Source organism: Balaenoptera ricei, chromosome 9 (genome assembly GCF_028023285.1).
Source record: "Balaenoptera ricei isolate mBalRic1 chromosome 9, mBalRic1.hap2, whole genome shotgun sequence".
In the NCBI taxonomy this organism is placed as follows: Eukaryota; Metazoa; Chordata; class Mammalia; order Artiodactyla; family Balaenopteridae; genus Balaenoptera; species Balaenoptera ricei.
Genome location: NC_082647.1, coordinates 72,690,187 through 72,708,868, shown reverse-complemented (window position 1 = coordinate 72,708,868; position 18,682 = coordinate 72,690,187). Strand labels below are relative to the sequence as shown.

The 18,682-nt window shown below is 35.3% G+C and overlaps 1 protein-coding gene across 1 annotated transcript in view; it reads right to left on the bottom strand.

Annotated features, from left to right (window-relative positions):
* Window positions 1-18,682, bottom strand: part of HDAC9 (histone deacetylase 9) — a 998,074-nt gene that overhangs the window by 287,301 nt on the left and 692,091 nt on the right. Inside the window, exons 16-17 of the mRNA XM_059933969.1 lie at window positions 8,967-9,087; window positions 4,071-4,120 (exon numbers count right to left, since the gene is read on the bottom strand). Coding sequence (XP_059789952.1) covers window positions 4,071-4,120; window positions 8,967-9,087 — 171 coding nt within the window. The remainder of the gene's footprint in view (window positions 1-4,070; window positions 4,121-8,966; window positions 9,088-18,682) is intronic.

Genomic DNA, 18,682 nt, shown 5'->3' with positions numbered 1-18,682 from the left:
CAGGACCCAGAGTTTCTCTTAGGACTTATATCAAAACCAAAGATCTTAGGAGTCAAGATGGTTCCTGAATGTCTAAGAACACAATCTGATTCCTAAAAAAAAAAACCCAAAACACTGAATCAAGCTAGTTCTCTAGAGCATCAACAAGCATAGGTATACACAACACAGCACATACACACTCACCTAGACGTACATAAACACCACCAGGAGACCTATAGGCCAATTTGAAAAACAGAGGTGCCTCTCTCCAGCGCTTTCCAGCAGTGATGGAGTCAAACTAATCCAGTCTTACTCTTCCTGCTTCTGCTTGTGCAAGCTAGATTTATCCATCACCTTTGCTGCCACCATACTGATTAGGTGTTATTCTATGACACCCACTGTGCCAGAAGCAGCAGTCACTATTCATTCCTTGGGTACTTCTAAGAGTTTACTAGAGCAGTTCTTGCTAAAGAATAAGAAGTTTACTTGGTATGGGTTTGGCACAGTTGAGTACATGTATTTTATGTTCAAGGCATAGTGAGTCATAGGCACAGCAGAAGTCAGACTTGGGAAGTGGGTCCTAGGGAACTGTCCTCATTTCAACTCTGGATCATGAATTAAATGTACTTGTAAGTGAGTGGGAGTTTAATGATCACCACTCTTTTCACAGCTTTGATTTCCTCCCCATCACCATACCCACTAAGTAGTCATTAGCTTTGCTTCATTCTTTGCCTCATTTGTAGGTAATCAGCCATTCTCTAAAAATGGCCACTTGGGATGTCAGAAAATAAGTGCAAAAACCAATGAAACCCATTTAAAAAGTCAGTAAATTCTCTGCTTTCTAGAATGACTCTGCAAGCCCCTGGCTTCACTGGAGGTTTGCAAAAAATGAGCATGGATTAATGTGGGATGGTGACTGTCCTGCCCTAGGAGTCAAAAAGCAAAGCTCACTGGTGAGCTGCCATCAAGGGGACCACACTACATGAGCCACACAGATGCACTGCTAGGCTCCAGGGGCTGCGGCTGGTCTGCTGAAGATGAGAGCGTTGGAAGGACCTAAAATGCTCTTTTGGAACTCCTCCACATGGACATGCACGTCAACCTCATACCTTCAGCCTTTCAGCCTTTACTAAGTAACTTCAGCAAAATAACCTCACTTCTCTGAGCCTTCAGGTTCTCATCGGCAAAATGGTGTTAATAATTACGACTATGTTATAAAGTTATTACAAACCTCAGGTGCATGTTGGTAAACTGTAAAGTCCAAATGGATATTGGTTGTAGTTGCCATTTTTATTTCTAGAAGGCAGAGTCACAGGTGAAGGAATAGAAAGATTATCCTTGCAAAATCTAGCATCACTAAAATGACAGAATTAGCTGAAAATGTATGGGATTTCCCTGTATAAAATTTAGTTATAGCAAAATATCGCCTAAAACATACTCAGGACTAGTTGTGTTCTTTCCTTCAATATCTAAGAAACTTAACTGACTTAAGTTCCTTAGTCCTTGGAAACCTGATCTAGAATTACTTTGTCCTAACATGAGTTAGCACTCAGTTCTACAGGATGATGTCTTGTTACTGGTAAGGGTTAACTTTAAATAGACTGCAGGTTATAGGCTATGTTCTAATCATCCACAAAAATGTAGACATTTTTTTTCATACGTTGTTGGATTTGAACAAATTTGTCCTTGAAATATGGTATAAATATCCTGGGTCAAAAAGGCTTTGTTAATTATTGAAGACAAAAATGGCCTCAGGAGGTTCACAAACAAAATGTCCCACAATGCAAAGTGCTTTGTGAAGTTTATGCCATTTTTACCAGGAATATAATGCATATGCATACTCAGTATGACTCTACTAAAAACTGAATTCTGCTATGAAACTACATTAAACCCTCTCATATTACCTTTTCTCTAGCAATATAAAAGTCTAGCAAAGTGGCTTCACACAGGAACCTATAGTTAGCAGGGCCCCATATTTGGATAACTTTGGTATTTTTGCCATCTTGAAATTCTTAATAATTTCTGAACAAAGGGATCTCTATTTTCATTTGGCATTGAGCCCTACAAATTATGTAGCCATAATAACCTGAAGTCCAGCATAACTTTTACTGAGAAACAGCCTTAAACACAACTGACCAGATAAATCAAAGGATATATTTTTGGAAGTTTATGTTATTTAAAAGCAGTAAACAGAAACAATCCCATTTACCATCACATCAAAAAGAATAAAATACCTAGGAATAAACCTACCTAAGGAGGCAAAAGACCTGTACTCAGAAAACCATAAGATGCTGATGAAAGAAACTGGAGATGACACAAACTGATGGAGAGATATACCATGTTCTTGGATTGGAAGAATCAATATTGTCAAAATGACTATACTGCCCAAAGCAATCTACAGGTTAAATGTAATCCCTATCAAATTACCAATGGCATTTTTTCACAGAATTAGAACAAAAAAGTTTACAATTTGTATGGAAACACAAAAGACCATGAATAGCCAAAGCAATCTTGAGAAAGAAAAACGGAGCTGGAGGAATCAGGCTGCCTGACTTCAGATTATACTACAAAGCTACAGTCATCAAAACACTATGGCACTGGCACAAAAACAAATATAGATCAATGGAACAGGATAGAAAGTCCAGAGATAAACCCACGCACCTGTGGTCACCTAATCTATGACAAAGAAGGCAAGAATATACAATGGAGAAAAGACAGTCTCTTCAATAAGTGATGCTGGGAAAACTGGACAGCTACATGTAAATGAATGAAATTAGAACACTCCCTAATACCATACACAGCAGTAAACTCAAAGTGGATTAAAGACCTAAATGTAACACCAGATACTATAAAACTCTTAGAGGAAAACAGGCAGAACACTCTTTCACATAAATCGCAGCAAGATCTTTTTGGATCCACCTCCTAGAGTAATGAAAATACAAACAAAAATAAACAAATGGGACCTAATTAAACTTAAAAGCTTTTGCACAACAAAGGAAACCATAAACAAAACGAAAAGACAAATGACAGAATGGGAGAAAATATTTGCAAACGAAGCAACCAACAAGGGATTCATCTCCAAAATATACAAACAGCTCATGCAGCTCAACATCAAAAAAACAAACAACCCAATGGAAAAATTGGCAGAATATCTAAATAGACATTTCTCCAAAGAAGACATACACATGGTCAAAAAGCACATGAAAAGATGCTCAACATTACTAATTATTAGAGAAATGCAAATCAAAACTACAATGAGGTATCACCTCACACCAGTCAGAATGGCCATCATCAAAAAATCTACAAACAATAAATGCTGGAGAGGGTGTGGAGAAAAGAGAACCCTCCTACACTGTTGGTGGGAATGTAAATCGGTACAACCATTATGGAGAACAGTATAGTGGTTCCTTAAAAAACTAAACATGACTACCATATGATCCAGCAATCCCATCCCTGGGCATATATCTGGAGAACACCATAATTCGAAAAGATACATGCATCCTAATGTTCACTGCAGCATTATTTACAATAGCCAGGACATGGAGGCACCCTAAATGCCCATCGACAGACGAATGGATAAAGAAGATGTGGCACATATATACAATGGAATATTACTCAGCCATAAAAAAGAACGAAATAATGTCATTTGCAGCAACATGGATGGACCCAGAGATTGTCATACTGAGTGAAGTAAGTCAGACAGAGAAAGACGAATACCATACGATATCGCTTATATGTACAATCTAAAAAAAAATGGTACAAATGAACTTATTTACAGAACAGAGTCACAGGTGTAGAAAACAAAGTTATGGTTCCCAGGGGAGAAGGGAGGGGGATAATTTGAGTGACTGGGATTGACATATACACACTACAATATATAAAATAGTTAACTAATAAGGACCTACTGTATAGCACAGCGAACTCTACTCAATACTCTGTAATGACCTATATGGGAAAAGAATCTAAAAAAGAGTGGATATATGTATAACTGATTTACTTTATGGTACACATGAAACTAACACAACATTATAAATCAACTATACTCCAATAAAAAAATTTTTTTAAAAAGCAGTAAACAAACTCATACTTACCCCAAGTCCACCACAAGGTAATGAAGAAAAAAACTTTTGAGAAGAGTCACCTACACAGTAAGAAGACATGAAAAAATATATAAATTGGAATATAATTACAGTTTTAAAATTTTTTGGTGTCTATTAACACATAATATGTCACATGGTATTTATTCATTTGACTCAGAAGGAAACTGATCAAATTTTAGATAGTTAAGAACTCAAACCAAATTAATGCATATATTATTACCTGTAGAGTCTTTTACCCCACATGAACAAACACATACCTATGAAAGTTGAGTCTCAAGATTTTTTTCAACTGCCCTACAGGATGTTTATCACAATACCTTTTTTGTTTATAACTTATCATAAATAACTCAGCTGTTCATTACGTGTATCCTTCCAGTGTAATGTTTTGAGCCACAAAGTTTATGAAATACACTGTCATTTTTTACATGCTCCAAATATTAAAGCATTTATTCAAGTATACAGACTTATCGTTAAGTTCTACTTCAGATATAGCTAAGACCAAGAATACTATAAACCTCTCCAACATTCACAATTTTTTAAACAAATAAGGCACAAATCACTATAAAAAAGATAACCTTTTGGGGATCTATATAATATACATATAAATGTATCTTTAAAGTAAATGCCAAAATCTTACTTGTGACTATCTTTTGGAATTGAGATTTTATGGAAGTTTTAATCATTTTTGTTTACCTGCACTTTGATTTTCTACATTATCTACTACATGTATAGAGAAAACAAAAAATTACTACTCCTAAACCTCAAGACTAAAATTTGTCTTGCAAAGTAATTAAAGGAAAGGCAGTGGGCATTTCTATATCATAGTTAAACAGCTCTGAAGTGACTCATATGGGTCACTCAGGAGATTAGTGGTAGAACCAGGTACAAACCTCCATTTCACTTATCCTAATTCATTTGTTCTACTGATGATCAATGAAATAAATAATGAAAATTGAAAACAGGTTTGTGATGGAATTCACATCATGTCAGTAAAAGTCTAAATAGATTTTACTGTCACAGAAGAAAGTTTATTTTGAAAACAATAAATTGTATGAGTTCAATTTTCAAATGCAATTGCTAACAGATGGAAAATGATAAAGAAAAATGTAAGTGCAAATGAAAAAATAAGATATCTCGTTATATATAAGGAGCCTCATGGAAAAAAGATGAAAAGTCAACAAAAAAAATAAACAAATCATGAAAAAATATTAAAACTGGAATACTGACATCAGTAAAAGATACATAAAAAATTTTATGGATAGCTTGGGGAGGGGTAAAAAGTTTTCTTAAGTTGTTCCTCATAACAAAGATATTTCTGTATCACTGAATATTTTGCAAGGATGTGTTCACATGTCATACGTGAAATTAAAATATATAATAATGTATATTTTAATGTCTGAACTCTTCATTCCATAGTCAGTGAAAAAGGTTAAAGATAATATTACAGTGTACTGAAGTAATTTTTAAAGTAATTTAAAAAATTCTTAAACTCTAAGCAAATACAGAAAATAAATGATTTAATACTTGAGGAGAATCTAGTTTAGTACCATTTAAATAATATTAAACAACCAAATTAATCAATAATTTAAATTTAGTAGTATGCAAAAAATGTTTATTTCACTGAATTGACTCAATTTATTTTTTAATAATGTTATATTGCCTCACCCATGGACTGAGCTCTGGCTAGCCACAAGATAACGAAAACTGGCAGTAAGAATGACAGGAATATTAATGCTAAGGAAAACCTCTCACCAGAAATGACTGAAGAGAATGTTTTAAAAGTGTCACCTTACAGGGTCTAGAGTATTTAAAGAGATAAATGCTGCCCATTTTCAAATCTAATTATTTTATAAGCTATAGATGTCTTTCAACATACGAAGACTGATGGGTCCGGTCATAACGAACTTTTGTTTAAATCCTTCCTCCTAATTCCAGAACATAACTATCAAAAGTAGTAGTATCAATTAAATTCAGAGAATTCATAGAATTGAGTAAATTTCAATTGACTGTGTGTGTGCAATTGACAAACCCTCCCTCACCATCTGTGTTGGGAGGGATCAGATGAAGAAGAGGATGTGTGGGAGAAAAAGAAAGGGATAAAGAGGGAGAAAATATCTTGGTGGCTATGAATTTCTACACATTCATACATGGGAGCTTCAATCTGGTCTTTTAGATAAAAAAACAAGCCACAAGAATTCAAATTTCACAAAGAACAAAAAATTATGAAAACTTAAACTTTTAAAAGAATGGGATTTTTAACTGAGACCCTGAATTGAGGAAAATCGGCCAAGTTTCTGGATTCATGACAGAAACTGATACAGTTCAGCATCATCATCAAAGTTGAATTTAGTGCTCGATATCAAGACCTAGCAATGCAACATCCTTGGTTACCTTTACTCCTGTAGCTTGCACTCAAGGCTGACATCGTTACACTGATCCCTGAGAGGTGCCTATGGAACTCCACATATGTATCTAAAGTTAACTCTAAAATCATCAATTGTATGAATTTTATCTCACATTAAATATTCAAAACTAATGAGATAAATGGCCATTTGGATTAAAACTGTAAAAATTAAATAATTGGTACTTGGTGTTTTCATTGCATACATATTTGAAAAGGACCTCTGTCCAAGTTCTAAATTATGTATTAGAATTCATTTCTAAATAATCAAATCTTTAAATGATATGTGTGTTTTGAGAAAATCAGTTTTTCTCAAAAGTGTCAAATTTCATTTTAAAAAAAGTGGTATTGCCATGTTTCATAAGTAAAACAGTTCAAAGTTGCCAGAGTTTAAATTTCATTTCTTTTACAAATATGTCCTTTCTCTTAAAATGTGGAATAATGGTGGTCTTGGAACATCTAAACACCTACGTGTAAATTTATCCTAACTAAATCCAAAGTACCTAGTCCTATGCTTAGGTTGAATAATAGTTTGAGACCTAGTTTAAAAATACAGAAAAGAAAAGAAATAGGGAAGGTTTTCTACTTGTTTTCTCTTAACTAAATTAACAATAATCAAAATGGACATAGCTTCCTATCTTTAAAATGCATCAGTATTTCGACTGCAGAAGACCACGAAAGTTATTGTTTGGTTTACTTCATCATTTTGGTAAACTGGGTGGGATTATTAATTCATGTTAAAATAAGGACATTTATGACAGTATCCACAGCAAAAGAAGTACTTTATGTAAAGATCTGCATGTGCAGAGATGGATTCCTTCAACAGAAAGAAGAAAAAAACACACAGATTATACATGTTTAGACTGACTCACTGTCCTTTATGTTACTATATAACTTTAATTCTTTTTTTAAAGAAATTTAAATATTTATTTTATTTTATTATTTTTAAAATAAATTTATTTTATTTATTTATTGGCTGCATTGGGTCTTTGTTGCCGCGTGTGTGCTTTCTCTAGTTGCGGTGAGTGGGGGCTACTCTTCATTGCAGTGTGTGGGCTTCTCAGTGTGGTGGCTTCTCTTGTTGCAGAGCACGGGCTCTAGAGCACAGGCTCAATAATTGTGGTGCACGGGCTTAGTTGCTCCGTGGCATGTGGGATCTTCCCAGACCAGGGCTTGAACCCGTGTCCCCTGCATTGGCAAGTGGATTCTTAACCACTGCGCCATCAGGGAAGTCCATATATAACTTTAATTCTACTATACAAATTGATTTTCATCATCAAATTTTCATAATATGCTTTCTAAAAATTGAGTAATTTTTCTGTGTTCCCCTTTCTGTCAATTTCTCCCTACCCTGCATGTACACACACACACACACACACACACACACACACACTCAACCATATACCTTTACTTCATAAATTTAGGGATGCCTGCCACTTGTTTTAAAAGGGCAGATATTTAGCATTATAATTGGTAACTGTTAATTTCCCCTTATAATTGCTTTCCAAGATGCCTGCCTACTACATATCATACACTTGCTTTTGAATTGTTTAGGACCAGTTAATATAAAATCATTTTGAAATAATACTGAATTGCGTGAAAGAGTCCAATAATTTGGAACTGACACAATAGGTTTATTTGAAAGAAAGGGACAAGAAAAAGTCCTCAAATGCCTTTTTAGCTAAAAAACTTAAAACATGATCTTTTTGTCATACACTGCCATGTCATGTATTGTTATTCCATTGTAAAAGTTTATGAATAAACATAATTAATAGATTGTTTCAGTTAAAATAAGGTTTTGTCATGAACTTTCTTCAAAATCTGTTGTTTCTATCACTCATATAAAGTCTATATAAAACTGTGAAACATAAATTTGATTTTAAATTCTGATAATAAAGTTTTGAAAAATCATAACTTACAGATTATGTTTATTAGTTTTCTACTTCTGTCAACTACTATTTAATTCCATAATTAAAACATGCATTACATAGACTACATTAAGATTTAAAATGCAATCTTACTATAAAATACAGTGTTCTAGGTGTAGCAGTAAGGAGTTTTCACTTAAAATAAGTTGTATTATGCCCTTTGTCTGTTAAGGTCATAGAAAAAAGAACTGAAAGACACAAAATAAATGTGAAAGGTGAAAATAAATTTGCAAAAAGAACGTGAAAACTATTTTTTAGTTTAAAAATGTAAGCAAGCAAACTCCACAGTGCATTTATTCCTGTCAGCTAAAACACAGTGAACAAATGCTATTCAAATAAAAGTAAACATCATGAAACTTGCAGTGTCATTTTTTCTAATGTAGGATTTTCTTAATCTACATTGGCTTCTGTTGTAAACGACTCATTCCACAGAGAAGTGCTGTTGGAAAAGCTGATTTTTTGTCTCACTGCTTGCCAAGTATTTTGAACTGACAGCAGCACTGACTAATGATAGTGCTGGAATGTGCTGTTCTCAGTAGAATGGAGGCCCATACAGACCTAGTAGTGTCCTGGGGTCCAGCTTCTGTCCATCCAGGGGGTTGGTGCCATACAACAGTGAGTGATGTTCAGAATGAACAAGCTGTATTTCCTCCAGGCTGGCTTTTCGACCTTGAATTCGCTGAAAGAAAACAGCAGAAACCTACAGTACTTCACTGACAACATTTAGGAGAAAATAAGACCCCAAGTCACATTTAAGATGATTAATAATGGTCGGAGTTTCATCATGTAGGAGGGTGACATGGATTTGCATTAACAAGGTACCATAATAATATTTGAAAAATAAGTGTATGCAAGGTTCAGATGCAATGGATTGCTTATGCCTAAGTGGGCAATTGACATTAAGCATATTCTTCTTTGGCATAAAGAAAAAATCTATAAAAAAGATTGGGATTGACACATATACACTATTGATACTATGTATAAAATAGATAACTAATGAGAACATACTGTGTAGCACAGGGAACTCTACTTAATGCACTGTGGTGACCTGAATGGGAAGGAAGTCCAAAAGGGAGGGGATATATGTATACGAATGGCTGATTCATTTTGCTGAACAGTAGAACACATTGTAAAGCAACTATACTCCAGTAAAAATTAATTTATTAAAAAAAAGAAGATAACGTCTACCTTATAGTATTACTGTGAGGAACAAATGAAATAAAATAATTATGTAAAGCATCAAACAAAAAAGTTAATAATAATTAATTAAAAATTAATAATAATTAATAGTTAACTCCTTTGTAAAAGTACCAACTTAAAAACAAACAAGAGCTATTGCTTAGCTAACAAGTAAATTCAACCCTTACTTTACACTCACCCAAAGAACTTGTTGAAACAAATTCCTTATTGTTTCTTAAAGTACATAAGTAAATACCAATACATTTTAATGTATTTGATTATTACCCATATGCTGATCACATCATGTGTGTGCACCTCACAACAGTGTTCATCTAGACCAATGTCACTCAAAATATGTAACACTGGGATCGGTAACAGTTCAGGAAGTGTTTATGAATGGTCTGTGATGAGGTCTGCATAAAGCTTGAGAATAAATATTTAGAAACTTTTATAGTAATCTGACAGAGTATTTTTATGTCTGTTGAATCAAATATAGTCTTGTATGCCTTCAATTTTTATTTCACTATTGCAGTATCTCATTTTTAATGTATTTTATATAAGCATTAGTCTGTGGCAGAATGGAAATTAAGCAAAAACAATAACTGCTGTTTAATCAGAAACAGTGTGAGACACTCTATAGACTCAGTCAATATTTTTACACCCATGCTAGGCAGAAACTTTCACTTCAGCTAACAAAGAATGGTCCTTCAACATAGACAAAACTGTACATAAATTAAATCTCAGTCAGTCAATGGACAAAGTGTTCTTCCTGGTCACATTTCTCAGGGGGCACATCTTTGAGCCCAATAAACGTGCTGGTGTATGAAGTTAATTAGCCTCATTTTAAAAATTGCTGTGCTTTCCTAAAATTACCCAAACCGTATTAATATTTTACTTAAAATATCTATCACAACAAGACACTTGTAAGGTAATATATTAGCAGAGAACTACAGTAAAATTCAGAGAGAATCTGTTCAGGGAATCCTGTCCTTTCATGTTCCTGACCATGAATTACCAGTTGACGTGGAAACATAAGGTGACAATGACACCTCTCAGGACCAAGACAATTCCACGCTCAATCTCCCTGGTTTAAGGTGATACGGCTGCTGCTGTGTGGTTCCCTGAGGGGGCAGGCAGGGAGAACCTCGATACACTGACACTTCCTAGAGCTTTACTGGGTAGAGGTGCTTGTCACTGAAAATAAATCATCATGTCACAGTGAGAAAGGAATGGTGAGGGACCCAAGGGGTAAGAAGAAGGTAACAGGAGTGATGTAAAACAGAAACTTCTTGACACTGTGCCATTATGTGCTGAATAAACAAATGCTTATGGAATTTCTTTGTGATGGCACTGAAGTTCCCTGTGTTTGACACCTCATTTACATTTCCTGAAAAATAAAAATATGCTTTAGAGAAATTATTCCCAGGTAGGTGTTGAATGTTAAAATTAAACCAGGTAGGTAATGCTGAAGACTAGGGCAAATTTATGATGGCCATCTGGTCAGCCACTGCTCTGATCAATAAACAAACATGTTATTGACCTAGATGGCTTGCTGGTAAACATTAAATTTGGAGACATTTATAGAAGACCAGAACAACCAAAGAAACAGAATGACACGTAATGAGAAAGAGAAAGTTCTAAGTCACTATTAAAGGGAAACATTTTAACTGGGAGATTTCAGCTGGTGGAAAATCCCCCAAGATAAGTAGTAGTAACTCCATGGTCTGAGTCATCTAATGTTGAAATGAGCAGCACGCCGGAAACCAGACTGTGGCAGCCGGTCCTAGTCTGGCAGAATAGTGAACACCATGAAATAACAGGGCTTCCAGCTCTCACTTCTATGAGTCGATGAAATCCATAGCCACTAACATCTTATACGCTGATACAGTGAAACATCTTTATCTTAAGCAATGCCAGCTCTGTAGCTAACTATCAGACCCATGTTTGGACTACTATCATAAAGCTCCATCATTTTTTCCCTTTCTCCTTTTCTATAAAGATATTTTTCAGCTCTACACTGAATTTTTGCCTCTGGTGTAACATTAAACACCATTAGTAATAAATATATCTTTATGTTTTCACAAACTAGTCATATATATTTACATAGCATACATTCCATGCTTGTCCTAACTCCTTTCTCATTCTCCCACAATCCCACTAGTATTCAGGCTGAATGTTCAATCACACATTTGAAAAATAATCTGCTAACAAGATTCAATTATTGACAGTAGCTCAAGAACTGATAAATCTTAAGAGAACACCTGCTGAATCTCAGTCATTACCTTGTGTAATATCAGTTAACTAACAGTAAGGATAGAGCATCTGGCCCAGCCTATTTAGCTTTCACTTATTCTAAGAGTATTCCTTTTTAGTATACCCAAGTCCTCCCCCTCACTACTAAAATGTAACAAAGTATACAAGTATTTCCTTTGATTTCTTCGCCCCCAACCCCACTTCTTTTTGATTCCCAGGAAGTATTTTACAATGGCTCTTTTTATTATTATAGAATATGTTTCTTTACAAAAATATTTACGCTAAATATAAGCACTAATTCTTAACAATCACTTTCTGCGTTTAAGGCCGCTGGAGAACAAGACCCACAAACAAGGGTGTACATGTTTCTACAGAAAGAGGGCAGTGAAAACCAGTTCAATATGAAAAAATGTTTCTACCTGGAGAAAGGACCTGGAGAAAGCATGCTCTGAGATTTATACCTCCAAGAGGCACTGCTGTGGGAACTCGGTGGATGTCTAAGCTAAAAATTCTGAAACAGCACCAGCTCTCCTTCTTTCTTAACACGGAGGATCTCCAGTAGTTCGTTCTGCCTCACTATTATCAGATGTCTTAAATTTGTAACATTCTACTTTTCCTCTCAAATTGAGGTCTCCAACCGTTTTCATTTTCTGGTATCATCATCAGTAATTTATTAAGTTATGTGTTTATGCTTAAATATAGATAGTTCCGTTTAATCCCTTCCCATCTTTTCTATTTCCTGTGTACCCTTTATTCCTTCAATTTTCTCTCATGATGCGCTTTTGAGCCAAAGGTCAAGAGCACAGTGAGTCACAAAATAGGATAAAGTGCTCTGATAACTGTAATTTAGGGAGATACTGATTTCCGTTCTCAGAGACATTTAGCCTGCAGGATGCCTAGCTAAAGTCATCTATGATTCTGACCAAAAGAATTTTTGAGAATTCTGAGTATATCTGGACACTCAATGCCTACAAAGGACGGCATGGGTCTCCACCTGGGTATTTCTCACTTGAGATCCAAATATAGGTCTTAAGTAACTTGCCAGTATAAGTCTAAGGAAGAAAGCTTATAGCTCTTCTTTCAATTTCTCAGTAAAGGAACGCTGCCATGTAGGAGGTATTCATTATTCTATTTCCATTCTCTGTGACTTGCCCTCAAGTAGTTTCTTCCTTGAAAACAGGAAAGGAACTCATGTGCCCTGAGCGCCTACGCTGTGCTAAGCACCCGAGGAATATGATCTTATTTATTAGATCAGAGCCCCAAACAGTATACATTTACGTTTGAAGTTTGACTAAAGTTGTTCAAAATGACCGTATCATTGAGTATCACAACACACCCTGGTTTTTTCCGAAAGAAGTAGTCGTTCTGAATTAAAGCCTGTTAATGCAACCTGATTATAGAAGGAATGTTCTGAACATGATCTACAAAGTCATACTGTGACAGGATAAAATGCAGCTTACCCACACACAGAGCACACACACGGTATAGATTCATATTTTTTTCTGCCAAGGAGCAGGGAAAAAAGGAAATAGTTCTATTCCTTCCCCTCCTCTGTTCAAAGCCTGGATTGAGGCCAGTGTCCTAATCAGTTCTCATTGGCCCTGGAGGAATCAGAACCTTTTGTAAAATATAATAAAGGGCATAAAATCATGATAAAATGCATGAAAAAGCAGTGCCTTTGGTTAGGGAACTAGAAATAATTTAGCAGAACAGATGGATTGCATTGGTTTGGTATTATTGAGGACATGAAAGGGCTTATTTTGTGGCAGTTCCAAACTAAGAGAAAATGTCCAACTTAAATTTGACAAGTCAAAGTACCTGCCTCTGCTGGGGGAGACCCCATTTTCTTTAATCATTTTCAAAGTGGTGACATATTAGGCAAGAATTTCCACTGAAATATCTCATTTTCTGAAAATATTTCATCCAGTGTCCCTAAATATAGGGATGCGTTTTTATTTTTTTCTACAAAGATCTGCAGGGCTGCAGACTTACAGAGTTAAAGTAAAGAATCATAAACGACTTATGACTGTCAAAGTTACCCTCTGTTACAAATCCCATTCTCAATATTTAACGAATCAGTTCACACCTATTCATTATTGTCGATACTCTTTCCTCTCTTAAACAAACACAAAAAATCTGGTCTCATTGCTCATGCCCAAGCTTACCAACTGGAGTTTTCAAACGCTACAACCAACTGCTTCTTTAAATGTTACAAAGAAGATAGTTTCTATACCCTCCCCGCACTGCATTCTCTCCTTCCATAGACCCCTCATCATCTAATAACCTGTTCTCCTCAAGAGTCTTTCTTATAAGGAAAGGGGAATGAAAGAAGGAAGGCGGCTACTAAGCCAGCAGGCAGTCCAACAAGCTCTTGGTCCTTTCTGTCAGTCATATGAAAAGAAAGTGAATTGCAAGTCAGGAGCCCTGAGTTGTGGGTTCTGACTGTCACATGTCCTTAACGTGCCCATAGCCTGCTGTGAGGTAACTTTCTGGAGCTTTGTTTCTTCATCTATAAACATAAGGAGATTTAACCAAATTACTTTTAGCCCTAGAATGGTAAGTGAAAATGGTAAGCCCTAAAATGGCTATGTGAAATTACCTTATACACAACACTCAATAAAATATCCCTTATTTTGATTTATAGATTTGCCTTGGGCAAGCAAATATCATAACTGAAATGATAAATTACCATGGTTGAAGCAAGAGAGGAGATCTCACTATGAAGGTTTTCAAAAAGATGCTAGGTTTTCCTTGAAGCCCATTTTTTAAAAATGCTTAATTATATTTGAAAAATAAGAGAATTTTTTAGAACTCATTTTCCTATCCCATGACAACTTCAAAATAAAGAACATTTTTCCCAATTTAAAATTAAATTTTGCATGAAGCTTCTGAGTTAATACCACCTTTGTTTCTCAGGTAAATGTTTACTTTTGTTACTCTCCCATCTCCAAATATTTGACTCCATTCACCTCTTTGTCTCTACCTCATTAAGCTTATGTTAAGAAATTGAGTTTCTGTTGATTTTTAACATTGGTGAGCCTTGGAATCAGCTGCAGAAGTTTAAAAGGTATTAATGCCTGGGTCATACCTTCAGAGCTCCTGGTTAACTTTGTCTGGTTACAACCTAGGCATCTAGAAACTGACAACCACCCAGTAGATTTTAATGGGCAACCTAGGTCAAGAACCACATGTTAGAGAGAGCTGTCCATTCTTCCTGCTCATAAGTGAATCCAAGATACTGACCCTGTACTAACCAACATTTGGGACTATGGAATAGTTAAAATAAATGGTTGGCAGAGAGAAGGTTGGAGAGTAAAAAAAAAAAACAAGTTTATCTGATCTTCAAAATGACAAGTGCCATCTACTTGCATGTAATACTGCTTGATTCAGTCATTACAATTTATTTACAAATATTTCAGGGCATAGAATAATTTCAAAAGTACTTCAGAAAACAGCAAGTCTATTCAGTAACAAATGTCTGGGTGGTAAAAAGCGTATGTACTATGTATTTTTTTTCCAGTTTTATGTCCACTCATTTCAAACCATCATGCTCATCAGAAAGTAAGAAAAAAATGTTATGCCTCAGTGTAACTGGCTCAATTTTCACAATTTTTATGCAACTGAATCTCCTATGTTGCAATTATTTTTTTAAACATTGTAATGAACATTTTACTGATTTGGGTTGAAGCATTTTTTTAATAATAATCACGTATGAAACAAATTTGTCACAATAAATATTTTGTTACTTTAGCACAACAACTTTCAGATAGTTCAAATCCATATAACTAGTCATTTTTTTGCTAATAAGTTTTAATGCTGCTGTTTAAAAAAAAAAAAATCCTGTATCACTTTCCAAACCGACTCAGAAGGGCAGCCTGTTTTACTTCCTTTTATTGGTTGTTTTCCACATTAATTCTTCCTTTTTTTTTTTTTTTTTTGCAGAAATCAAAATCAAAACAAAAAATTCCAAATCATCTTAATTCTGATTATGGGCTGTACGGGTATTTTTAATGTTATTTATCTGCCAGGGTCCACTCTACTGGGTTATACAAATTTCTCTCAGAATAATGACACCTTGGTTTACTCATCACATCTAGATCATTTGTACTTCTTTCCATAACTGCCATATCCTTTAGAGACAATTCACAAGATTCCCTGTTTGAGTTTCTTATTGCTTTCTGGTTAGATTCTAAGACACAAGCACACACACACAAGTTTTTTGCAAACTAAACAAAACAGTAAGCTGTTATGTGCTGCCATCTAGTTAGATTAGTCCATAAAACAAATGTTTAATTGAATTTCCATTAACTTGCAATATTTAGTACTTTGTAACCTTCAAGTCAGAAAACTTGCACACTTCAAAATTGAGTTTCTCAAAAGAGTACTATATTTCCTCATTTAGATTTACAAAAGGTATTTTAAAAATCACTTGTGTGTGCAGGAAAGTGTGCTGGGGACCCTATCCCTGAGCTCCTTGGCATCTTAAGATTTTACACTAAACCTGCTCTCCACTTTTTTCATTGGAATGGCTGAGAAGGCCCAGAAGGGGCAACAGTAGCTTGGTTCTGTGTCCCAGAATTGTTTTGTAATTACTTTGTGTTGGCACTTGAATAAAGGAGTTAAACATTTCAGCACCAGTATGTTGCTTATGGTTTTTACTTATGAATTACGGGAAACAAAGTTATTCAATATTAGTCACAAAGAGGCAATGCAAATTCCATATAATGTGTAATCCAACAAAAGCATTATAAAATGTTATTATTCTCAAAACAAATGTGAGAGCAAGCAAATGTCTGTGGGTGGCTTGGTGGGGCCGAGAGTCATGAGCACTTCTGGAAAAACAACTGCCAAGTGCATTTCTAACAGATGATGGGTCAACCTCTGCAATTTTTTAAGCACAGAAGAGCACATCTTTTTCTTCAGGGGCACACACACTTCAGAAACCTGGCTACCTAATCCAAGAGCTTATTCCCAAAGAGGACACCAAATGACCCCTCCAGATCCATTTCTTATGGTGACAAGAAAGCTGCTGGTTTTGCTTTTTACTCCCAACAGAATCACTAAACTCAGTGTGAATGATTCAATAGGGGAAACAATTAAATGGTGTTGGCATGAGGGACTATTAACTACTTCAATTTTTTTAAATCAGTGCCACGTCATGCCAAAAGAAGTTAACCCAGGTAACCACTGTAATCTAATATAATAAGGACTAATGTTTTCTCTGGCTGCCAATCAGGACTGTAATCACAGCCAATTTACACTATAGCTTACAAACTAAAAGCAATATGTTTACGAAAACATCCTAAAAATTTTGTCTACTCTTAACCAAAGACAGTGTTATGCTCCAAATTAACTTCTTAGGCATCTAATTTCATATGATCTTAGAGCTGAAAGATCCTAGCAAATATCCTGCTTAACACCCTCAGCTTACATATGGGAAAACCAAAGATCACTAAGGTTAAATGATTTGACAAAAGTACACAGATAATTAATGGCAGGACTAAGGTCAACTCTAACACTGAACAATAACCTTTGAAGGAATCCATTTTGATTAATTTTCTACATTGATAAATGAATTGAAACGATACATAAGTTTGATTTGTGGATCAGACTATTGTTTAAAAACAAAGAAGCCCTTTTAATGTTTTAAAATTGCCATCTTTTCTATCATAATCATTGTTTAATTGCAACATTGACTACTCCATTGGCTGAGGAAAGTATTTTTTTCTCTGTACGCCAGCAGAATTGAGACTCCTTACCTCCTGTCCCAGTGAAATTCTATGCCATGTTTTGGATTAGGTCAGCATAAGTCATAGATGTTTTGATAACACAGGAGCAAATAAATAATATGGGCAACAATTCCATCACTTAGGAAAGCAAACACCTGCTGAACTGCTCTTAAACTATGTTAGGAAAAAGAGTGTTCTGTTTGCATTTTTAAAGTTTTGGATCAGACTTTTGTGATTGGTCTTCATTAAGAGCCGATCTGCCAATCTGGGCTTTCAAGTGCGTTATTTGTTAATTGTGTGACTGTTTGCTAGAGAGACTCATATTTGCTGACTGGACTGGAATAGACTCACTCATTCTCACTCAACTGTGGGGTGCCCACTGTTCTTCTAACATTTCATCCTGGGTCTGATGTCACATCAGCAGTGCTGCTGTATAAACTGAATTTCATGGTTTCAAACAATACACGACTAAAATAATGTGATGTACCAGGAACTGAAAAAGAAGACTGATCACAAAGGGATAATAGACTTTTAAATTTTAAGACCAGTGTGAACCATGTTACATTCCATTTACTTCTGCACTTTGCTCCTTTCATAAATAGTGTTCCTTCAGGTAACAGATTTAAGGGATATCACAAACTAACAATGCATTTGAGGCTGTGATCAGGCACTGCTAATTTGGAGCAGTTGGGGCAGGGCTTCAGGATATAACAAAGACTTGAAAGTGAAAAAATGTAAACAGCAATGCCTCAGCTTGCAAAAGTAAAGAGAGATAGCCAAGCTAGAAAACATCTACAGTAGATGCGAAGGTGAGACAGGAACATTCTCCTGAATAAATATCCGTTAAGGCTAGTCTACCACAAGTAAGTCTCCTTGATGGTTTACTTTACCGACTCCATATAGGATTGTGCAGACAATAGAGTGGTTTGGCTTCCAAACTGCATTATCAAAAACATGGAAACCTTGAAGATAACTCTAAAATTTACCAAAGAATATGAAAGCCTTCTGCCATATAATATGGATGCTACTGGCAAGATATGAATAATAGACTTTCACTCAGCAAAGAACCAGAGAAATAAATCTAGCTGAAATTCCTTCACTTTGGGGTTTCTA